Here is a 26,013-nt window from a genome sequence, read left to right as displayed (position 1 = left end):
CATCCAGGGAAAACACAAGGTAACATGTGGGAAACCACAGCCATCACTAGAATACACGGAACACACATGGAACACACTTTGAACCCTTCCCAGTGACCTCAGATCAGCAGTGCTTAGTCACATTCATCCCTAGCCAGGTCACTTCTCTTCCTTCAGCTGACTTTTCTCACAGCTCACGTAAAGCACCGCTGTAACCCTTGCTATGCCCATTTCTACAGCATAGGTCTGCTCTTTCCAGAGGTAGAGTGCTGTATTTTTTGTTGTGTTCATTTATTTCCACCTGAGCCATTTAACATGTGTGACCCTGAGCTGGTTCATTCATTGTTCAAGTTCTTGAATGCTGTGTTTCCAGCCTAATTTCAGCGTAAGTCCTAAGGGACTTTTTATTGTATCATCTTCCCGGTTCAGTGACTTTTAGGACAGTGTGCACTATAGCAGAACCTACTGCATCACTAGCCATTCAACACAACTGTAGGCATCAAAAAGAAATCCACATCTTGCTCCTGGAGAGGACCAACACTTTCTTAAGTTCCTCTGCAGCTTGTTGGAACCATTTTGGGGAGCACTGTATGTTTCTCAAAAGACAGCTCTGGAATAACAGAGAGAAACTAAGGAGGTATAACTAGCACTTGATTTGTACATCACAAATGAGTAAAGGGGATACTTAATATAACTTTAAGAAGACACCAAATATACTGTGGACAGAGCTCTTCAACCTTAATTTGGTGGTTTGTCTTAGTCAAGAATGGGCATCAGCAATTCTCACATATCAGACCTTGTGATGTTCACTTCCTTGGGATGCTCACATGTGACAGAACCACCACACACGTCTCTTGAACATAGTTTCTTTCACTCCTCACCATCTCAGCATTCTTTTGGGGGCCTGTTTTTAAAACAATTTTCTCCGCCACTCTGAATTACACATAAAACAAACTTGAACTGAATACTTCCTTTAAATTTTCTCACAAACTAAATATAATCATGTCTCAATATTTTTCAGAAAGCTTAAGAAGATATTTCATTGTGTTGCAAAGGTATAAATCTGTATAAATCATTATAAACTCTGGATGAATATCAGAAACAAAATTTGTTCCCATCATGCTAATAACATTGAGATAAAAATGTAAATATCTGGAAGACAAGCACAAAAGTAAAACTCTGTACTCCATCATCTTCTCTACCCTTAGCAAACGGTATAACTTGGATCTAATGCCTAAGAGAGCTCCATCCATGCTAGACAAGCCCTTCCACTTCAAATGCATGTAGCTTAACCTGAGAGAGTCCATGGGACCCCTTCTCTCTCCATCTGAATTCATATTTGGCAACTACATAAATAAAAGATGGCCCTGACGTTCATCTGACATTCATATTGATATTAAAATATCTAAGTTTTATTGGAGTATGAGTTGTTTTTAAAGAAAAAAGAAACAGTTATAAAGTCAGTATTTACTGTGACACAGAGAAGTATTTCACCATTGAATGGGGAAAAAAGAAAACACCCATGAGTATTTCATTCATTCTGGGGCTATTTCTGAAAAGACTTTATAATAAGACAGGAAAAAAAAAGGGCTGGTCTAGCGATAAAATGATGGGAAATGAGTTCAAGGCCAGCCTGGGTTACAATGTCCAAAAAAAAAAAAAAAAAAATATTCTTTTTTCTCAAAGATAAGTAATANAAAAAAAAAAAAAAAAAAAAAAATTATTCTTCCCCAAATCAATAGCTTACCAAGAGAAAATACACACACACACACACACACACACACACACACACACACACACACACACACATGCATATTCTGTACTTAGCTCCATTATAACAGAAAATTGAAAAAAAACCAATAATATCTAATCTCCGAAAGTATATACTTTATCCTTAGAATTATTTTATGTTCCTATAAAAATAAAAAAAAATCAAAAGAGATGACAAGAACATAGACTAGAGTTACCGGGGAGCAGTGGGAGGGGGTAGGTAATAGAGAATGATTATGACAAGGTACAAATATGCAAGCATGACAATGTCACAACAGAACCCCAGTATTTTGTATGATTATTGTGTGAGACACAAATAACACTAAAAAATGTTCATTAGAACAATCAACATAGTAGCTAACATTAAGTAAATCACATAATAGCTATCATTAAATAAATCAACACAGTAGCTAACACTCTGGATTGGTAATTTAGGAATAAAATGGGACAGAATGGCATTTTCTTCACCATTTAGGATGGTGACCTTTTACTTCATCTAGAATATTTTCAAGACATTCTTAATCAGCATCAAGGACAGAAATTACAATGTCACAGTGCTGTGGTATCTGAGCAGTATGACGGCCAAGGAGAAGACAACAGAGTTAATGAGAAGATGCACTGCCTGAGTTTTGCTTGAGGACCAAAATCCCACAGCACGCACTAGAACCCGAGGACAGTACAATCTCAGTCTCATGCTACCTTTCTTCTTTGGTTAGATTTTCAAGGATGCCCCAGCACTGCAAGGCTGGGTATGACAAGAACCAATAAACAGGAATGACTACAAAGGACAGCACTTCTGACAGACGGCACAAGCTCTGGCAAGGGCAAGCTCATGAGAAAAGGCTCCCTGGCTTGCTAACAGTTTCAGTATACCCAAAGCATGTCCAGAAGGGATGTTCTCACAGCTATGCTAGAACCATGCAACCCCAGTGTGACAGCACTGTCCTACTCTCCGTCCTCATCTCTGTCAGTATAGGTTAGTGTCCCTAGTGGCTGGACATGTCAGACGTCATAAGCAGGAGAGGGAAGTGAGCTAGCGCTGACTCTGTAGGTAAATCCCAACAAGAAGGCTGGTCTGAGATGAACCACAGAGCTGCCCAAGATCGTCAACTGACCAAGAATGTCACTTAAGAAAAGTTGTATCCGTGTCCTCGGAATTTCTACAAGAAACTGAAATTTCCATTTAAGGATGTATGTATGCATATATGTATAAAGTATGAATGAATATATATATTCAATGTCTCATTCATATCTCCAGTGCAAAATGCTATCACTACTATCAAACACTTTCTAAGAAATGTTTATGACAACAAACTGAGACATTTATAATGAAAGTTAATGCCATTTTATCTTGTACTATGCAATTGTATGTGTGAATATGCTATTAAGAAGCCTCTTAAAAGCAAATATGTTGCATCTATTTACTTCTTCAGTTTTAGCAACTCCTTTGAATATGTGTTCATTAGTTTTTCACTACGTTTGGTTTGGAGAAATATAAATGTTTTATATAAATTTTCCATCTCGGATGTACCTACCTTGCAGATACATATACTATCTCCAGTATCTGTCATGCTTGGTCTATGATACACATGGTCTATGATAAAGAACCCATCTATCCTTCTAAGAAACAATGCATTAGTAGTATTTTTATAAAATCCATTAACCAACTGAAATACAACTTGGATCCTGATTCATAACAACCTAATAGTGTTTACTGTTGACCTTGCATGTTTCTAACTTAAAACTATATTTTACTCAATCTGACTCCAATGTGGTCATCAAATGGAGACGATTAACAATTCAGATTTTTAAAAAGAAAGAACTTCTTGACCTCTCAGCATCTTTGTACTGACAAGAGGGGAAGGAGAAATCTTTACGAATGAACCAAATGTGTGTAACTGAAAACACAGCCCTTCTACACTATAGCACTTATGGAATTACCTCGAAGCTACCCACCTTGAATGGGTGTGTGAATCTCTGGGAAAAGCTTACTATGGTGAAAGTAGGGGAAAGCAGCTAATTGTTTTTAACAGATTCTTAAAACAAAACTGCAGTGCCCTCTTCTGGCCTCAGTGACCACAGATTAATTGGTTATACACACCAGCAAGAACTGCAAGGTTAACCAAGTTTATTTTTATGTGCAGTTTCTGAAATAAGCCTGAAAGTTTGTGTGGTCTACGTGCAGTCTACACACACACATACACACACACACACACACACACACACACACACAACGTCCTTACTCATATTCAAGAGAAGTCAGAGAACATCAGGTGTACCGCTCTAGCATGCACTGGCTGCCTTATACCCTTAAGACTTGGACTCACACTGAAAACTGGAGATAAGCAGGTTTGATCCTACATCTAGTTTTTTATGTTGGTGCTAGCGATTTGAACTCAGTCCTTAAGCTTGTATGACAATGAAAAATGTTACCTGCTTACGCATCTTCTAGCCTATAGTTTCACTACTTCTAAAAACAGTCATGTGAGTTGATTTATGTATCTTTTAGGAATAACAGTCACTTTATGAGAATGGATGTTCAGATTTGGGTGGTAGATAAATAAAAATGTTTATGAAAGTGAAAGTGTAAAATCTAATAGAAGCTCCACAGCTTCAGTTCTGAATGCCCATGTTAACTGTATAGGATATTTTGTATAACTGTATAATTTGGTTGCATAATCTTTTCTTCTGGTTTATTTTATTATGTGCTTTTTATTTACAATGCTTTGTATAAAAATAAAATAAGAATGTTCATGGGACATAAAAAATTAAGTTAAATGATACTACAAGGGAAGGAAGGACAGAAGGACGGAAGGACGGAAGGACGGAAGGACGGAAGGACGGAAGGACGGAAGGATGGAAGGAAGGAAGGACGGAAGGGAGGAAGGGAAGGAGGGAGGGAGGGAGGGAGGGAGGAAAGATGGATGGATGGAAGGAAGGCCGACCCAGAATGTAGGAAGTTCTATGATATATTGTGAATCTTAAAAAGTCAACATAGGAGTAGAGAAAGACAGTAATGGGCATTAATCTAGCAGAGTAAAGGGACATTATGTAGGTAGAATGTGTTCCCCTGGAATGAATCCTAGATTTAAGACTATATACATTGATATGTAAATACACATATTTAAGACAGCTGGGAGGACAGTCTCATCTTAAGAACCACTGTCAGTTTTCCGGGACATGACAGTGGTTTAGGTTACATGGGAGGCTGTTCTGATTTTTACATGAAGCATCATGAAGTAATCATGCATACAGTTTCTATCGACAGTATGTTTACCTATTCAAAAGTAGGTGTGTGTGTACACATGTACACAAATATACACAAAGAGATGAGGCAAATGTGAGTAATTAGTGACTTTAGAGGGGACTATCTGTGTGGTTGGTGCTTTGTAGTCGTAGTCTTCAAGCCTCTCTGAGCAGACAGTGGTCGGGTAGACCACCGCCCGCAGCAGCAGCCAAGGCAGTGCCTACTCTCCTTCCAAGGAAAGAGAAGTGAAAATCAAGACCTTAGAAAAAAGAAACAAAGATAGCTCCTTTTATATATTCTTTATACTAAGAGATACAAGCAGGTATCAAGCCCAAACAAACCAAAAATATGAAAATTAAAAACCTAACAAAATTGTTAGAAAATAAATCAAAAATTTTAACCCTAAGTTTTGTTTTTAACATAAAAAGGAGATGTACAGGAAGTTACTATTATTATTATTATTATTATTATTATTATTATTATTATTATAATACAACTGGTAAGTAAACAAGGTAATAAGTAGAAAAAAATAAAACAATGATTTTAATGTACATCGCGTGAAAATGTGCCCAATCATACCAATGAAACTCTTCTTAGAAAATAATTTCTATAGTTTGTTAGAGCTGCACAGGTTATTATGCAGGACACTCATCTGACACAAACTTAAGCACTGGACAAAGACTATAAGTTCCATGAGACAGATGTCACCCATGAAAGCCCTCTATACTGGAAATGAACGATGCTGATTTATTGAACACTTTGAGTATTAAAAGGGAAGAGGAAAGAAATGTTCCAGAAGTAAGAAAGAAAGACATGAGTAAGAAGGGCATGTCTGGGCTCATATTAGAAAAATGTCCCTAGCTAAGTAGGGATGACAGGGAACAGTGATAGAAAGTCAAGGGGTCAAAAAGTCTATAAAACCCTCTTAGCACACACACAGGCCACAACTACTGATCTCAGGCAGACATATTATCACCCCAATACTGTATGAGGACTGTAGCACAGGACATAGCTGCATTCTGTCTCCTTTAGGAATCATTTTTATAAAAACATTTCTCAAGCCTTAAAAAGTAATAAACCCATAGACATTTACTCTACAGAAACTTTTTAAAAATAGTCTATTTATCAAATTATGGACTGCTGTTAATGAAAATTTGTTGCTGTTGTTGCTATTTGGTTTTTGAGACAGGGTCTCAATATGTAGCCTGGTGGGCTTAGAACTTACTCGGCAGGCCAGGCTGGCCTCAAACTCACAGAGATCCACCTGCCTCCACCTCCTGAGTGCTGGGATTAAAGGTGCACATCATCATCATCATCACACCCAGCAAAGATTTTTGTGAAGTGTAACTTGCATAGGATTTAAAACAACTATATGGATTCCGTTAGCCCCATTTTCTTCCCTAGTCATGGCACTTGAAAGATGAAAGGTTGGTACCTCGTTACCACTGAACTTTTCTGCCCGGTTACCCAAGTGAAGTAACTAAGACAGAATCCATATCAGCAATTCATTCATCTCTTTATATGCTTGGTAATCTAATACATAATGAAAAAAATATGCATTTTAAAATGGGTAGCTTTTTGTTTTTTCGTTTCACCACTGACAGACTTAAAGGGTAAGATACATACATACTGGAGAGTATTTTGGTTTTTTAACATGAAGGTATCAAAATTAAAATGGAAATATAGTTATAAAACAGGAACTTATAAAAATAATAGGAAAATACAGTATGACTTGAAGAAAAGTCTATCACATATACCATAAAATTTAAATTGGAATAAAAAAAATTATAATCAAACTGCTTATGAGGTTTTATTTTAAAAAAACTTAAATCTTAACCTTATTACTTGATAGTGACATACTTTAAACTCAAGTAAACTTAAGAGTAAAAGAGCTGTAAATATGCCGGGTGGTGGTGGCGTATGCCTTTAATCCTAGAACTTTGGAGGAAGAGGCAGGCAGATTTCTGAGTTCGAGTCCAGCCTGGTCTACAGAGTGAGTTCCAGGACAGTTAGGGCTACACAGAGAAACCCTGTCTCAAAAAACCAAAAAAGGGCTGTAAATATGAACCTGTGAGTTAATCACCCTCAATACTATTTGCCAAAGCTGAAGTCATTTGTCAAAAAGAAAACACACAAGTCTCAGAAATGCAAATGTAATATGCATTCACAGAAGGGAAACTAAGGTCTAATAAACATGATACTGAAAGTTTAGGTTATTTAAATAATAGTATAGTACAATCAGGGGAATTATAAATATTTATGTCTAAAATGTCAGTGGAATTTTTGTATGGATTAAAATAATTCATTAAAATTATTCCTAAATAAGCAAAAATAATTCTATTAGACCTTTAAATGAGACAGAGACAAAGAGAGAAAAACTTAAGACTCTGGTTTGAAACTTAACAATAAATACATAAACTATTAAACAAAATCAGAATATAAATTACTTTGAAACACCTATTTATATCCATTTTAATGAGAATTAAAAGATACAATGTGTCAACGACATTTAAAAAAAAAAAAAACTAGTGGGGTAAGACAAGTGAATCAAATTTTGTTTATATCCTAAAAATTACAGGAGACTAAAAATGTAGTGTTAGTTCATTTTCTTTCCAGTTGAAAATTCTCCATGTGCATCGCCTGTATCTTTGGTGTCACTTCTACCAACAAGCACAGTAAAACCTAACCCTTAATCACTGTGGTCAACTACAACAAAGGGAATCAACGCCCTTACTTCTTTCAAAATAAAATACAAAGACTAATTTTTGTCTCATGGTCCACAATACCTGGAACATCATGCCAAAATATAAAACTTTAAAAGGAACATTATTCTCCTCTAATTGCACCAAAACTGTGGCTACCATATGCTGGTGTGGTGACAACCAGTAGAGGGCAGAAGCTACAGGAAGATACAACATACATGGTTTGCTCACAATTAGTAAAAGAAAGGTTCAATTTAATGTGACACTATAACAGGACAATCCCTTCAGGTCAGTGTGCTACAATTTAGTTCTCTTGTAGCTTAAAAAGATAGTATACTTATCTTAAATTTACACCAAACATTAGCAAACATACTTGTTCATGATTAAAATAAAACAATGTAAATTAATTTAACACAGTGTTAAATATATTCACATGATCACCACTGCAATTCCAATGGTCACTAACGAAGTTACATGTCAATGCATGTACAGATAACATTGGCCACAGCAGTTGTTGGTCTTCTGAGTGCTGCAGACCAGGTAATTTTACAAGACAACAACAATCTTGTAACAATTCTTCATATTATGAAAGGAAATAAATGTTGTAAGTAGTTTCATTCCTCGGGGGAGAGGCATTCCTCTAAAAAGTCAGTGCAAATTGAAGACAGTTCTACCTTCTTGAGTATTTGAACTTGACCAAGATAGACTCTTACAAGCTGAGGAAAAGCAAATTTTAGGATGTTAATGAATCTCCTAACATTGTCAATGGCATTCAGCAGAAATATGCTGCCAAGAGGAACGTCAAGTCCTATAGCAGAGCCTTCTGAGAATATGCTTGCTGTGGCTGAGGTGGCTGTTGGCTGCCTCCTGTTTGAGGCAGGGTTGATGATGTTAAAGTATAGTTTGGCACCTGGGACATATTAGGTCCTGCATTCTGGTATATGGTGACATCAGCAGGTACAGGTACAGCAGCAGGTACAGGAACAGGTACCACAGCAGCAGCAGCAGCAGCAGCAGCAGAAGGAGGAGGAGGAGGAGGACTATATATTGAAGCCTGGCTAGGATACGAATTTCCTTGAACAGAACTAACCATTGCACTGTGGAGGGAGAAAAAAACACTTAATTAGCTAAATATTGCACCCATTCAGAGATGAACAGGAAAACTATTAAACAACTCATCAGACAATTTATTAAATATATGCAAAGTATCAAACCCTGTTATTTAAGTACTGGAATGCTATGAAGAAAGAAAATAAGTATCATTACATAGCTTATATTTTGGCAGGAGAAAAAAGATAGTTAATAAATTTATATGTCAATGCTTAAAATCTCAGTGAAGGAAAGTAGAGAATGGCCAATACCAGAAGTACAGGGACCAAGGACTTGCTTATGTAGAGTGCTGGATGGAGGCCTTTCAGATAAGGCTTCACTCAAGGGGAAGATCTTAAGAAGGCCGAGGAACTCCATCAACAGTCTAGGAAAGGCACACACATTAGGCAAAGATAAAGAAGCCTGTCAGGTTTTATAATTCCCGATGTGTTCAAAGAACAAAAAAGAGGCCAAGGTAATCGTAGCAAAGTGAGCAGAAAACACATGTGGTGTAAAAGATAAAGTAGCAGTTAGGAGGGGCTGCAGAAGATCCAACGAGTTCCTTAGAAACCACTGGGTTATGCTTGTGAGTCAAGTGAAATAAACACTGTTTAGTTTTTGAGAAGATAATAGATATGAAATATTTTTGACAGGCTCACATGGGAACAGGAACAGATGTGAGCTGACAAGTGCTCAGAGTCATAGTGGATACAGGAGAGAAGGGTCACAACCTACTTTGAAAAAAGTGCCATTGAAATTTGATAATGGACCAAGTAGTTTAATATATCTGGTTTTATAACTGATAAAAATAACTGGAGTGACCACTTAATAAAAGGAGAAAACTACACTTGGGACTACAGCTGACTGGAACAAGAGAAGCATGGGCAGGAAGAACCAACAGTTTTGGACACTGCAAGAGAGATGTCCAGAGACCACCTTAGACAACAATGCACATGCAGCCTGGAGTCCCAGGGGAGAGCAGGAGTTGAATAGTCACTAAGAGTCCTCATTCAGAATCAAGTCCTTAGGAAATGACTGAGCAGACAGAGCAGTGCATGTCCTATACTTTCTGATGTCAGGAATATAAAGGTGCATTTGGCAACAGCAAGTAAGGAGCAGTAAATGAAAAGGAAAACCAAGTGACAGGGGTCTGACCTAGTAACACACATTAAAAACAGGGAAGGCACTGAACTGTAAGGGAGGTGGGCTTGGGAAAAGAGCACAGCGTCAGGACATCAACACATCCTGACAGAACACTCTCAACGGACTAGTGAGATGGAGGCATGGCCACCTTCCTTAGTTCCCTAAAAGTTCAAGATAAAAACATCCCACACACCTCAACTCCCACCACAGCTATCCACACCTGTAAATGTAGCTCTTCAGGTTGACACCTGTCCTGACATGCAGTGGAACATTCAGGTCACCTCTAAGGGAACGCCTTTGCATTCCACCATACTTTCTACGGGGCACGTCCTTTAATTGCTTGGCCTTCTTGGCTGGCCTCCGATCTGTTCTCTACGTAGTTCTGGGCTTTGCTTCACTTTCCCTAGGACGACTGACTCTGCTGTTGCTCCTGAGTCCCATCAGACCTGTGCTCCTGACACCTTCCTCGGTGGCTTCCTTCTGTGTCTGTATCTGTAAAACTACAGCAGTTTCAAGAACCAGGACTGAGTTTCTTTCTCCCTTTTCCAGCCGTTTCTCAGGAAACGACTGATTTTATACCAGGAACTCAGTGACTACATAATACTTAAATGTGGAAGTATCCGTGACTACAATTCCCAATTCTACATTAAGACAGAGGTGAGGGGATGGCTTTCAATTCCTTTAAAGGGTATTACAGAGACTCTGAGATAATACAAGAATTGATATACATTTGTACACATATAAAATCAAGTGTCTGTTTAGGAGGAGAAATAAGGCAACTGCTGGCAGAGGAAATGGAGGATCTGAAAGGGACATGTTAGGAAAACCAAGGCCTGGGGTGAGTGAGGAGATTCTGTGCTTCTGACTAAGCTTTCAGCTTAGTGCCAGGCCATGCGGATTCTCACTGACGCACAGGCAGGTTTTCCCCGCCTCCTCAGCACACATCTGCAAGGCTATTTCTCTTTTTTTCTTTTTGAAATTTTTTTATATTTTTTAATTAAAATAAAGTTACGTCACTGTCGCTTCTTCCTCCTGCTAGCCCCTCCCATAGAGTCCTACTCTCAGGTTGACAGCTTCCTTTTCTCTGATTAGTGTTACACACACACACACACACACACACACACACACACACACACACACACACACACACACGTGTGTGTGTGTATGTATGTTTTTGTTCATGGCTTCAGGGCTGACACCTAGGTACTAAAGAACCAATAGGGATGCACAGGAGGCCATTTCTTCTTCCTTTCCCTACAGCGTTAATCTTAGAATTAAGAACTTTCAGCCATCTGTCCCCAAGATGTTTGGAAGGTGTTCACTCAGGAGGTGGTCCTCATGTAATGTCCACAGCTACCTCCAGTGGTGACAGTATTTTGAGAAGAAAAGGATGAATCCACTTTAACTATTTATCACTTTTCATCTGTTAAACAGATGTTTAAAATTTAATGAGAAATCAGAGATAAACTGGTGGTAGAAGATAAGGTCCTAGGTTTGATCCCAGCACTGTGAAGAATGTGAGGCTGGTGGGGGACAGAGACAAAAGCAGTATCTTTAGAATAACTGACACAAGATTTTCTATTTGAAATGGGTGGTCAAGAAAGGTCCCACTGAGAGAAGGGAATATTTGATATAAGTATGGACTTCCAAAGTCAAAAAATATGATAGATTAAAAAAATAGAAAGATGGAAATAAAGAGAAATAACTTTAAAAAGCAATAATTCAACAAAAAAGTCTTCAATGGTAATATTAGCCCCTTGAAATGAATGATAAATTCACAAACATGGCAACAATGATCAAGAAGAAAAGCAAAATCAATCAAAAATGAGAAAGAAAACTTAGTGAACATATGCTAAGTACTTCTTATACAAATATGATTTAGCCTCTTAAGTTTCAAGACATTGTCTAGTTGGGGTTATTTTTAAAATGTATAATTTATTATGCAATAAATTAGAAATATAGGTATGTACCCAGTGCAATAAAGTGTCTCAAGCTTTGAGGACGTTCTCCAAGAATATATATCCAACTTGTATCTTTACAAGAAGAGGTAAAAACAGAAAGATGTTACACAACTGTAGTGGCTATTCCTGGTTGTCAACTTGACTATATTTGAAATGAACTACAATCCAGAATTGGAAGGCTCACCAGTGAACCTAATCTGGAGACTGGGAGATAGAAGTTTCTGATCTGGATCTTGGTATGGAGATCTTGAGACACAGTGGTGATTGAATCCAGAAGATTAAGACAGGGAGATCTCCGAGTCCAAGGTCATCTGGGATTAAAGGTGTGGTGGCACACACCTTTAATCTGGGCTACACCTTCTGCTGGGGACCATATAAGCACATTGGAAAAAGGAGTCTGTCTCTTGCTCTTTCGCCTTCTTGCGGTGTGGGACTCGGCAACTGCTAGATCCTTGGACTTCCATTCACAGCTACTACTGAACCATTGTTGGGATTTGGACTGCAGACTGTAAGTCATCAATAAATTCCTTTACTATATAGAGACTATCTGCAAGTTCTGTGACTATAGAGAACCCTGACTAATACAGCAACCAACAAAAATATAGTAGTGTGGCAGGGTGTGGCACCTGTGGCAGGAGCAGACAGGAGGGCAAACGGCCTGGAGCATGCTAGCACACACTGTTAGTACAGTTACTGAGGGGTTAAAGGAGATGACAGGATCAGGAGATATACCACACATACATACACTGGTGAGGACTGAAGAATGAATGGACCACTCTGAGTCGATGAGAGACTCACCTTTATGCAGTCATTGGACAAACTCATTTATAAGGACAAAAATCTGTGCAGCCATGGTGATTAGATAAGAAATTATTAGTATTCAACTGTAATGTATCATGATATTAATGTAAAGGATTTATTTTGGACATTAGTAAATAGTTATATATTAGTTGTCATGATAGGCAATGCAGAGGAGAGATAAGAAAAAGTAGTTTGTGGGAACTGCAGTTGTTAGCCTCAGCTACCAGGTAGATAGGAGAACTCTGAAAAGAGACAAGGCGTGTAACATAAAGGGAGACAGCTAGCATTTAAGAGAACATTTACTACAAACCCATCCATCATCATTCCTAATGTGCTGCAGTGAGAGAAAGGAAGTTAAATTTCAGTGTTCTGACCTCAATGCCTGCTTTTGGATCTTAGCTAAGTGGGGCCTTAGTCTGCATCTCAGTCTCCCATTAACAAATGGAGTGTCAATGTTACCTCTCTCATAGGTAATATAGGGAGTCAGTTGGTCAGTATGTGTTAGATATAATCTCAGCATTTGGTCCATATCATACAGCCCAAATTGGGCTTCTTCACTATCTTCCTTGAAGTCACGTTAACATCCGGGACATGACAACATAACAATGTCTTTAAAACCTCACCCACTCTTTGTGGATGGACACTGCAATAAAAAGGTACATACAGGACATTTACAGACACTGCTGCGTTCTGGATGTGTGCCTGTGCTACCCAGAAACACTGTGCTGATAAACTCTTAAAAGCCTACTCTTACTTGCTTCAAGGAAAAGACTTCACCTGTGTTCTTACTAAACCCACCCTAGACACAAACGGGGCAGTCTGAACAGCGATGCTTACTGCCTGTTTTTCTTATCCAGATTTATGCTTACTGACCACTGTAATGAATTAAACATTTTCAATGTTAAACCCAACAACCACCAATAAAAAATTACTTCGGGTAAGAAGCCTGGGTCTGCTGACTAGGAAGAGCCTGGTTTGCAGAGGGTGGAACTGCTCCTTGGCTGATAGAAGATAGCTGCTCTGGGGGAAGGCTGTAGCTCTGCAGATGGGTCATCTGTGCATTCCCTGCAACCAGGTAGGTACCACTCTGAGCAGGCCCTGGATATACCTACAAGAGATGATATGGAAACACTCCATTAGACAAGTTTAATGTATATTCCAAAGTTACCCAACAGAGGCATTCAGTTACAAATACAGGAAACAGTGTTTGTTTAGAATTTCCTTTACATGTTACTTCTATCAATTGGAATTGTATAAAAGGCACATTTTGGTAGACTGATGATTTTTAACCTTTTACTATATGTATGTTTGCATGAAAGTATATGTATGTTTACATGAATGTGTATGCAGCATGTGGGCCAAAGGTTGATGTCAAGTGTCTTCCTGGATTCCTTCTCACTGTATCTATTCAACCTGGGTCTCTTATTGAACCAAAAGCTCACCCATTTGGCCACTAAAGCTAGCCAACTTGCTCTAGGGATCCCTTCTGTATCTCCCTGTGCTGGGATTACAGGTGAGCTACCATGACCAACTGGCATTTACAAGAGAGTTGGGAATTCAAACTCCAGTCTGGCAAGCACTTTATGCACTGAGCTATCTTCCCAGACCAAATTTTTATTTTAAACATTATATGAGCAGATTTTACTTTCATATAGAAGCATTTCTATTGCCAATTCCTATATCCAAAAGCTGTTCTTTCTGCTGTTGAAATATATTTTATACTAACATAATCTCTATATTGAATTTATGATAGACTTTCCATGTTGATTTTTAAGAGTTTTTTTTTAATTCCAATTTGTTTTGTCTGCCTGCTTACTTGAGGGGGCGGCTGTAGTTGGGGAGTGTGGAGATGAGAGGATCTGGGAGGAGTTAGGGGAAGGGAAATCAGATTAGGTAGGTAGGTAGGTAGAGAGAGAGAGAGAGAGAGAGAGAGAGAGAGAGAGAGAGAACGAACACACTAACTTCCTAAGAATAAGGTGCGCAAACTGTGTTGTAAGTACTCAATTCTGTAGATTTAGAATGCAGCTATATGTAAAGCAGAAATAAATGGGGTGGCTGTGAGGTAAATGGACTGGCTGTATCTATTTCTATAAAAACAGACAGCAGGCTGTTTTTATAGATGCAATCTTCCTGCCTCAGCTTCCTCCTAAATGATGTGCACTTCCATATGCTCAGCCAACCTGTTCAGAATTATCCTACCATTATGAGCCACCATGGCTCACTGAAATTTTAAAGTTTTCATCTTATTTATTGTGAAAGTCTGTTTATATACTTGAAACGACATTCTACTGTCTTTAGATAGCAAGACTGTGTTGTGGGATGGCGAACTGTGCACAGCCGGCCCGGTCCCAGTCGAGCACAGGCCTGGAACCCTGGAGACCAGGTGGGCAGTGGCTTTCGTCTTCATGGAGACATTAGGAGTTCCACTACAGCCTCCCACAGGCCCCTGCAAAGAGGTGTGGACCATCAGACAGGTAGGCAATGCCCCAAGCTCATGGTATTCTGTCTGCACTCCGCCCCCACAGTTACCTGGCAACAGTTAAGAATGCTCCTCCCCACAGTTATCAGGAAACAGCTAGGATGGCCCAGCCCACTATAAAAGGAGCTGCTTGTCCGCTCCTCTCCCTTACCTCTTGTTCCCTCTCTGACCTTGTTCTAACTCTCCCCTTTCACCCTCCTTCTCTCACCCCCTCCCCCACTCTCTCCACGTGGCCATGGCTGGCCTATGCTTCTCTACTCTCTCCCTCTCTCTCTTTCTACAATAAATGCCTTAAAACCATGGACGGCCTCTTCTCATTGAGATCTGCTGTGCTGGAGCAATGGAGCAGGTTTCCCTCTGAGAAGCGTGCATCTAACCTCCTGCCGGGAAGCTTTCCTGGGCTCCAGCCATGGATGCCACCAACCCAAACAGCCCACTGAGCAAGCCACCTGAGCTAGCCAGCCTCTCTCCTCCTGAGGTACCGGTCAGAGCTCTCCTGCTACCCCTTTCCCTTCGCCCCCAGGCCAGAGTCCACCCACTCTTACTGGAGTCTGGGATGTCTTCGAGCGAGAACCTGTCATCCTGGCCTCTGCGCAGCCCAGGGACCCCAGAGCCTGTTCTTCTGCAGTGCACAGAGGTCTGTGGTGTCCAAGAGTCGGAGCCCAACTCTGGCAGGTCCTCGGGGACCCCAGACTGTGCCTTTTCCGACCCCTGGAGCAGGATATCACGGTTTCCTATAGTCCAACACAGTCCCCACTTCCCGAATCCCACCTGGCCCTTGCCCAGAGTGGACGTGGGACCCCATTTTTTGCCCTACATGTGTCCTGTGCAAAAAAAAAAAAAAAAAAAAAAAAAAAAAAAAAAAAAAAAAAAAAAAAAAAAACAAAAGCACAATCACCAAGAAACCAAGCACCTTCCATTNGGACGTGGGACCCCATTTTTTGCCCTACATGTGTTCTGTGCAAATAAACCAAAAAAAAAAAAAAAAAAAAAAAAAAACCACCAGAAAAAAAAAACCCTAGCACAATCACCAAGAAACCAAGCACCTTCCATTTCATTAAATGCAACAGACTCACAACTGAACTCCAAAGGTCTTCATTACATAAATAAATACACAAGTTCTCAGAGCTACATTTTATTATTCCATGAAGTTCAAAACCATTTGTAAATCCAGCTCCAGGGGATCCAACACCCTCTTCTGGCAACCAAGGGACACAGTATACACACGCAGTATACATTTGCAAGCACACAGACACATTTACATGCATTTTAAAAAAATATTTTTTTTACATTCCAAATAATCTCAAGCACATCCAACACCCCTGACCTTTACAAAACATACCTGGGAAGCAGAAACGCCAGACGACTGCATATAATACTGCTGATTCTGTAATTTTGCATACATAGAATACATTGGATCTTCATTCATTAACTTTGTATACAACGAAAGAGCTTCCATCACCTTCACATTTAGTTCTGAGAGTTCTGAATGTTTTCTGAAAGGTTACATATAATTTAGTTGTTAAATGATACATTGTTCTAAACTATGAATCATCAAAATAACAAAAGTGTTCAACAGACAGAAAGGCCTTCTGCTTAGTCCTGAGGCAACAAAAACTGTTTCCGGTTAAGATCCCATGCTGGAGCCCTTGACTTTACTTGAAAACTATCTAGATTTCCTCATTTATCAACAGACGGCCAGCCTGTGGGCTCTGGTAATGCTGCCTAGTGAGCACAATTATATAAAAAAGAGGAAGACAGTGAAGGCCTATGAGAAGCCTGGTTTTCAAGAAAAAGCAAATGAGCCCAACTCCTCACTCACAGCAAGGTAAACACAATGCATAAAGAAAGGTTCTAGGAAGTACTGTCTGTGTATGTTGTATGTGTAACAGATGCATGCAAATGTAGAGGCCTGAGACACTCCAGTGTCTTTTCTCTGTGGCTCTCTACCTTTAGTTTTAAGACAGAATGAAGCTGAAGCTCATCCAGTCACTGTGGCTGGCCGCGGAGTGGACCTCAGGGGTCTACCAGCACCATACTCTTCTTTCTCCCTAGCCACAGCACCTGTGCTGGGTTTACAGAAACACCACCACATGTGGGCTTTAAGGGTCCAAACTCAGTTCGGTCCTTGCAGCTGTGTGGCAAGCTCTTTACCATCTGAGCCATCTCTGCAGTCTGGAGTATCTTTTTTTTTTTTTTTTTGGTTTTTTTTGAGACAGGGTTTCTCTGTGTAGCCCTGGCTGTCCTAGAACTCACTCTGTAGACCAGGCTGGCCTCGAACTCAGAAATTCAACTGCCTCTGCCTCCCAAGTGCTGGGATTAAAGGCATGTGCCACCACGCCCGGCCTTGGAGTATATCTTTTTAAAAGGCAGTTTACTGAAATGGTTTCAGAAAGAAAGATACACAATTTAAATATAGTTCAAGGTCTTTACCTATCAATATCTTCCAGCTTTTCATCAATGAGAGGTCCCATCTGGTGACACATTGCTAAGATGACAAGAAAGTAAACTTTTGAAAAATATTCATATAATTAGAGAAATGAAAAGTTTAATGTGAATAAAATTATTAATTATCTTTCATCAATAGAACCTAAAATAGATTTTCTTAAAATATAATAGTGACAATTTAAAATACTGACTTCAAAACATTTTTTTCCATTGTACAAGACTAAGATGTTGAATAAAACAATTTGTATAGCAAGGTTTGTGATTTCAACTTCTACTCAAGATTCAAACAGCACATGAAGGTGAGAAAGGCACAGAAGAATATATAATGTTTCATTTCTAAGATTACTTTCAAAACCCATCCTGGAGCAGTAGAGTAAAAAAGATCTCTCAGTTTATTCTTTGCTTGTAAGGTAGACAGAAAATGAGGTTACCTTCAAGATGAAGTAGCTCTGGTAAGTCTGGCTGATTATCACTGGGATCTGTACTTTGCAACATCTGTAACAACTGGTCCATTTTATCCTACAGAAATTAAATAGTTAATGTCAAAAGCAACCAATCTCTATGAAGCATTATGTTCTCACTTTGATAACTCAATTATGGATAGAAGATTCTTACAATTCATAGTTAGGAAGGTTAATTTTCCATTTATGTTTTTAGCATCTTATGTATACCTTTTAGCACTATGAAAAATCTGACCCTTGCACGCTATCCTTAGGTATTTTTCAAAATGTCCAAATCAGAACATGACCATCCATTTAAACTTACAGGACATAATCTCCACAATCTCTTATATCATGTTGGAGAATTTCACTTGGTTTTAGAGCAGCTGCAGTTTAGCCACACACCAAGTGGAACATCCCTCTTAAGACAGCCTGCTATGACTAACAGCTCAGTCATTACTTCTCTCTGGCAGAGATTATGACAGCTGTTCCATACACAGAGCCCAGGCCATCCACAGCTGTTCTTCTAAGCGGGGCTCTAAGGACTGATTCTGTTCTCTTCCATCAACATTTCAGTTTGTCATAAAAGAAAGAAACTTCTACTTTATTCCTTTTTGTGGGAAATGATAGATCATAATCCACTTACTTCGGTCCATTTCAAAATCCTTTAATACTGAGGATGGAAGGAACTAAAAAGGCAGTTGCAAAAAAATACCCACATAGTATACATGATGGAGCTTTTCATTTACCAAATTCTATGAAAATTATTACAAACGTCCTACACATATTTTCTATGCAGTACATAGGTACAATAAAAACTAAAAATTCAAGGTAAAATTGTTATGTCAAAGAATGTTTAAGAGACGAATTAATTGTTAGATTGATTGGAAGCAGAGGAAAGTTCCTGTCAAGGCAAATTAACTCTGTATTTTAAAATGGATATTCTTTCAGGTAAAAGATTCATGTTCATTTTAAGACATTTAAAAAGACAGCAGACGTGTTTGTCTCCTGTTAAAATAACACGGTTTCTATATGGGCCGCAGCTGAGTACTCATTCAAGCAGAATGCTCCATAGGTCTTAGCACTCTTCCATGCTCTTGTTTCTCTCAAACAGAAAGGAGCACCATCACCATTTAAGCCAGGCTGAACATGTGGCTCACCAGAAAAATCACTTGCCTGTCATGTACTGGACTCTGGGTTTTATCTCCAGGACCGCAAAACAAACTACTGTTTCTCAAATCAGTAATTCCAAATCGATTCTCTTCTTAATTTCATTATATCCTATAAAATTTTATCTAAATGTACTTTAAAGTCTTCTAGAAGACTTCTTTGTGATAAAATGTATGTATATACTAGCAATATTCTTATGTGTTAAATTCATCTGTAGCATTAATGATTTCTACTAGTATATAAATGGGCTAAAGTAACAAAGCTCAAATTTAAGACAATGAAATGAGTCAGGATTCATGATTATTCATATTCCTATTTTATGATATTATAGATGAAACTGACAGGAAACCTTGTTTACATATTTCAAGCTCTTAGTCTTATCATTAAACATTACTTTTAGGGCTGAAGAAATGACTCAGCAGTTGAGAACACCACAGTTCTTCCAGAGGATTCTCAACACCCATGTGGTAGCTTACAACCACCTGTTCTTCCAATTCAGGGAAACCCAATATCTTTTCTAGCCTCTGTAGGTACCAGGCATGAAAGAGGTACCCAGACATAAATCCAGGCAAAATATCCATACATGTGATGTAAAGTAAAATAAAATTTAAAAATTTAAAATTTTTATTTAATAATCTATTAACTGGCAATTCACTGTGCTCATTGTTTTTATTATTATTATTAGTAGTAGTAGTATTGCTAAATGTATGAAGCCATTTGAATTGTGCTACCTAGTCATTACCACCCACCAATATTTGGTACTACCCCTAGAAATCAACACACTTCAGTAAGGCTCAGTACGGGCACTGGATGAGGCTTTTTAATGTGTATAATGGAGAAAGAAATTGTAAAAGAGAAGAAAATGATGACAGGAAGTGTTCTCACACACACCAACTTCAGGAATTATTACAAGAAATGAAGTCCTGAAAAGAGTGTCTATACCAGGAGCCAGAAATTAAGCATAGGACTACCCAATCTCTTTGGTAACTTAAGCACAAAAGCAGCTAGAAAATATATAAACGGATGTATGGTACTTTAAATTTGGCCTGCTGGGGACAGCATCCTGTATGGCTTGCTAATTCCATCATTCAATACTTTACTGTAAAGTAAATTTTAGTGGACTAATATTTAGTTTTACCAATTCAATACAATATTGATACTGCTATCAAAACAACACTATTAATAGGTGTGAATATAATTTAATAGCTGTTGAGTACCTGGGAAAACAGGCATTTTCACAGAGCACCAACAAAACTATAAAATCTCCCATCTGTTCAACAATTCCACAGTAGTTATTAGCATGAAAGACACCTAGATCCTTCAATTTGGAAGTTCCAGCCCTGGATAACTAAGCTAAGAAAATTAAACTAAATGTTAAAAAGAAAACAAACAAAAATCCTCATCATAATACTCTTTGTGATAGCAATGAAAATTAGAAACTGTCTAGGTGCCTAATACTTAAATGCAGCAATATAAACCCAATCTATAAAATACTAGACAGGAATCCCTATTCATCCTTACTTTATTACCCCTTCTTCCTCTCTGTATAGCACTGGAGATCAGTTCAGAGTCTGACACACCTACACAAATGTCCAACTACTGAGCTGTATCCTCAACCATTAACAGAACAAAAATTAAGTAACTTTTAGTAAGGTAGAAACAAAGTCAAAGAAGCTGTAACAAAGATATATGCTTTGTTTATATTGTCAACATTCTCAGAAAAAGAAAACAAGCAATCAGGCCTCCATAAAGTGCCTGTTCCTAATAAGGAAATCACTTACCTCATCAATAAAGGCTGGTTCTGGTTCTGGTTCTATTGTCTCTACCTGAACATCATCACTGAACTGTACCGTCTTCTTCTCTGTTTTAACTGAAAAAAAATATATAAAAATTGTATTTTCCTCAAGCTAGATGTAAAAGTTTAAGTCCTTAGTAGAGAATATGGACTTGAGACTCTATATTAAGTGAGCTGTAGAGAGCATAGGCAATAGAGACATTACTTGATAAAGCTGAATAAGTCTCTCTTGCAAAACTCTGTTCTATAAGAGATCTTACTAAAACTAAGTTATGTTTCTGAAATTAAAAATTACCTACTTCGGAATTAAAATACTGTCCTATATAAGTAAGTTCTATAATTTAAAGCAACTGTTTCTAAATGACTAGACAATTTAAAAGAAAAATTGTCTTTGATAGAAATACCATGTCACTGCAATATAATGAACTGGAAAATCATCATGTGCCCTGGCAAGGCACTGGGTTTTCTACTCAGAGAGTAGTATCAAGGCTCATGGAAAAACTGTGTATGTGACCTCAGCAGAAATCTGCACTGGCCAGCACATGAGCTTGACTTTCTAGGTTCATTTACTTACAAGTGAAACGTGACAGTGAGGTTCAGCGAACTGGCCATATGCACATATTTTTCTTGCTCACCAATTTTTGAAGACCACTTAATGTAACTAAAAAGGTAAGGCTATGTTCCCTATAGCAACCTCCAAGGAACACAAAAAACACAGACAAGTTCTCAAGAAGGATCATCTTTTTTAGATTTTTGGTTCTTGTATCAATTATACATAAAAATTAGGAATAAAGATGAAAATGGAGATGTCATAGTAGGAGGAACTATGGACAGAAATAATATTCATTACACACCTTAATGTTCTCGATGAAATAGTAAATTTGCTTGATGAATTTCCAAAACAATCCTAAAAAGTATGCCTATTTTAAGAAAGTAGTTAGAAAGATTAAAATCTCTTGCACAAAAGAAAGCTAACAATTGGAGTGGCTGGATCTGAATGTCTGTCACCTGCTCTTGTCTTTTAGCCCTAATACTGGAATCTGGCTTGCGGCTATTGTCTCTTTAAGTGCAAAGGTAAGGAACACATTCATTATATTCAAGTCACCATAAAGTAAAATTGTACATACCAAAAAAAAAAAAAAAAAAAAAAAGGTTTGGCTGATTCATTTCCCCATGGGAAAAGCAGAATCTGCGACAGACATTCTGCTTGCCATCCTGTACTATTAACAAGTAGAAAACTGGGACAGCTCTGCACTCACTGCTGTTACCCAAAAGAAACACATGGCAGACTTCACAGAACTTATAAGACACGAGTTTGCAGCCCCCTTTCTCATAGGAACTGATAGTAAATGTGTATGATGTCCTAATCACACATATATAGTGGCATATTTTTACAATATCTGTCTCTAAAATCACAGAAGTGAGGCATATATGTGCATGTGACAGGCCAAGGAAGACTGACTTCTGTTTCCTGTAAAAGAATGATGCTACACACATTCTGCTAGCACATTCTCCAAAGCTGAGGATGAGGACTGATTATTAAGTTCTGATCTTCCTGTTTCTCTTACACTGTCCAGAGTGAAACACATAAAAATCCCAAGACTCACAGTAAAGCAACAGAGTTGAATGAAAGAAAAAGACTATATGGCCACATATCAGACATATGATCCTGTCTCTCATCTTCAAAAGAAGTCCAAAGAAGTTCTAAGCTTACCAACAGCTAATACTGAAAAGAGCCCAAAATACAAAAAGAAAAAACCTCTGGCAGACCAGATTGCTAAAAAACATGACACATTATGCAAGGCCATTCAAATATGCCTATATAGGCTTTAAAATTTACTTTTTAAAGACAATACATACATGTTTGTCTGTATGTCAGTATGTGTGCATGTACTTACAGGTACCCTAGAAGGGCAAAGGCATTAGATCCCCTGGAGTTACAGGTAGCTGTTAACCATTCAATGTGGACATGGGAAACAAACTTGGGTCCTCTGGAAGGACAGCATATGTTCTTACCCACTGACGCAACTCTCTAGTCCCCAAGTTTATGCAATTTTTAGTTTCAATGACCTTTTAGTTCTACTAATGGAGAACTGAATTAAAAAGATGGGTATCAAAATTCTTAGCCAGGCAGTGGTGGCACACACCTTTAAAATCCCAGCACTTGGGAGGCAGAGGCAAGTAGATTTCTGAGTTAGAGGTCAGCCTGGTCTACATAGTGAGTTCCAGGACAGCCAGGGCTACACAGAGAAACCCTGTCTCAGAAGAAAAAAAAAAGAGATGGGTATCAAGATCTACCTCTACAAAACTGAAGTACGACAACTTGGTAGCAAAGGGAAAGGACCATTTTAAAGGTCCACAATTTCGGACTTGCTAGTAAAGGCTCTTCACTGTTAACATGCATGTGCATGCCATATATCCTAGGAATATGTATATAGTATATATTGTGGTTAAGATTCAGTACCAGGTGCAAAACAGCTAAGACAAAGATTCTTCCTTCAATTTTTTTGTCAACTAAAGAGGAACTATAGACCGTGTGGCATTTAACTAATTTTGAATCCTTCTACCTATTATTACAGAAAGAAAAAGTGAGAGATCCTGGCAGGTAAGTATAGATTAGCAATTTATATATAAAAGTTCTTTTAAGATCCTGAACCTTTCAGTCACTAACAGAAGAAGTCTTTCCATACTTAACATATTGCTCTGCTTTCTTAAGAAACAGAGTATTTTGACTTTCCCGTTTCTCAAATGATTCTTACCATGAAGATTTATCACAGCACAACTATCTACAGACTCTAGAGACAGGACACAGCATTATTAAAGGGCCCTGGCAATGTTATCTCCTACTTACATTACAGCTGCCAGTACTATTGTCTTTCTCTACGATCACATTTGTTTTGTTTTCTGTTTAGCAAGGATTTGAAATCAAACACAAAAGTCTTTATGTGATTGATTATAAGATTTTACATAGTTTCTGCAAATATGACAGAGTGTGGCCATTAAGTGGTTTACAGGCTGTACTGAAAAGTCTAAGACTAGACACCAGAAAATGTCTTCACATTCAGAAAACAGAATCTATAATGTTGCACTGCATTTGCCACACTTTATCAGATGATAAGAAAAGAATTCAAGGTACAATACTTCTTCATGTATTTGTGCCTTTTATGGCACCTATTCTGAAGGAGAAATAACAGTCTGGCAGACGTAGATTATTTCTAATAAAGATTTTTATTTGATTTATTTGATTTTTAGAAACAAGGTGTGATTAAGTAGCTCTGAGTTGCCCTCACTTGGCTGTGTAGTACCACTCCTTCACATCCTGCAACTTGCAGGAGTGTTAGGATTACAAGCACAAACTGTAATGTGCACCTTGGAATTTCAATGTTAAAAAAAAAAACAGAGGCAAAACACTTAAGTCATTTGCCTATAAAGTTGAGCTTACTCAACTTTCATCAAGATTATGGATTATCTATCATCCACCAATACTTACTCATTTCTGGTTCAGCAGTAAGATCTGCAGTTACAAAATTAGAAGGAAAAAGCCCCATGCCTTGATGGGTTTCACCTTTCCACCAGTTGGGATCACTGTGACAAACAGGGAAAGAATGTTTCATCAGTAAGACGGACTTATTCCTGTATTCCTAGTATTTATCCTCCATTATCAGCATAATCCAGTAAAGGAGAGAGCAGACTCTCCTCACAAACAGGAAGTGAGGAGCTCCTGCGGCACCATCAGTTAGTGTGAGGTTCTAACACAAACAGGAAATGAGCCTCACCAACAGAAGCTTTTAAAGCCACAGTCCTTTCCCTCAGAAGGTCAGCAAATCCTCGGAGAAGCAATAAAAAGCTAGGAACAGTGTAACAATTAGAATCTGTCATGCTTTCCTGGAACTATTATGGTCTTGCATGGATTCCTAACAATACAGCATAGTTTCAAAAGTGGATTTTAGTTGTCTTAATTTTGTTGCTGTTCTCATAAGTAAGGACCTGAAAAATGTTTCAGTTTGTCAAACCACACATGTAATGTTTATATGAAAACTTTCATATGTCAGTCTCTACTAAGCTCCTGACTACAGGCAGTTTCCCTCCCATGGGCTTTATTTTCTCAGAATCAAATACTCTATTTAAGCCTTTAATGCCATGGGCGTTATACACTTTTCTCCTTTCCAGCTTTGACACTGGTTAACAGAGTAAGTCAAACAGGGTATTATTTATTTTAAAGGAGAAATGTTTAATATTGTTTATTTCCTTCAGAATGTTATAAGTAGTGCAGATCAGATGCATTTATCTTTCAAAAGTAAACAAAGCCTGCATCATTCTCAACTTCAAAACCACAAAAAACAGAACAAACAAACACTATGGACTCTTTTCCCCCAAAGAGGCCCTTAGGCTTAATGCCTTGATTGACAGGGAGTCACTTGGGCTTCTATGTAAGAGATCTTTGATGCTACCCATAGCACAGAACGTGAATCAAAACTGTCCCCAGTGCCTTCTGTAGAAAAAAACAAGCAAGTGTTTAATAAACACTTTTCCAAAGGATGAATGACCACGTTGCAATGCTAGCTAATCAGCTCAAGTTTTACATCGGTTTGTCTGCTTTATGAAAATATTAATGGTCTGAATGTCTATCTTCCTAAAATCCATGTGCTGAAATCTTGTCAGTGTCAGAAGGGGGCATCTGGAAGGTGATTAACCACGAAGGCAGAACTTTCTTGAGTGGAACTGGTGACCTTATAAGAGAGTCCTGACCTCTTCTCTGCTCCTGCTGCTACATGATAAGAACACAGCTGTGTCTCAACCACAAAGGGCCCTCACCATTTGCCAAATCTGCCAGAGCTTGGACTTTTCAATCTCAGAATGTGGAGAAGTAAATTTGGGCTGTAGTAAGATTACAGCAATAAAATTTAAAGTTATTTTATAAAAATAACCTTTATCATTCCAAATTCATTTTTAAAAAGCAGTTACAAATTCTAATACTTTATGATTCAC

General features: G+C 38.3%; 1 protein-coding gene across 1 annotated transcript in view; it reads right to left on the bottom strand.

Moving 5' to 3' along the window:
• Positions 1–6,487: 6,487 nt before the first annotated feature.
• The window catches only part of Stam (signal transducing adaptor molecule), a 50,823-nt gene continuing 31,297 nt past the window's right edge, over positions 6,488–26,013 (bottom strand). The window contains exons 8-14 of the mRNA XM_021192070.2: positions 24,515–24,609; positions 21,011–21,099; positions 18,051–18,138; positions 17,605–17,659; positions 16,514–16,667; positions 13,625–13,800; positions 6,488–8,795 (exon numbers count right to left, since the gene is read on the bottom strand). Of these exons, the coding sequence (XP_021047729.1) occupies positions 8,507–8,795; positions 13,625–13,800; positions 16,514–16,667; positions 17,605–17,659; positions 18,051–18,138; positions 21,011–21,099; positions 24,515–24,609 (946 nt within the window). The 3' untranslated portion in view covers positions 6,488–8,506. The remainder of the gene's footprint in view (positions 8,796–13,624; positions 13,801–16,513; positions 16,668–17,604; positions 17,660–18,050; positions 18,139–21,010; positions 21,100–24,514; positions 24,610–26,013) is intronic.

The sequence above is a fragment of the Mus pahari genome, chromosome 3 (genome assembly GCF_900095145.1).
Source record: "Mus pahari chromosome 3, PAHARI_EIJ_v1.1, whole genome shotgun sequence".
Taxonomy (NCBI): domain Eukaryota; kingdom Metazoa; phylum Chordata; class Mammalia; order Rodentia; family Muridae; genus Mus; species Mus pahari.
This window is presented reverse-complemented; position numbering and strand designations above follow the sequence as displayed.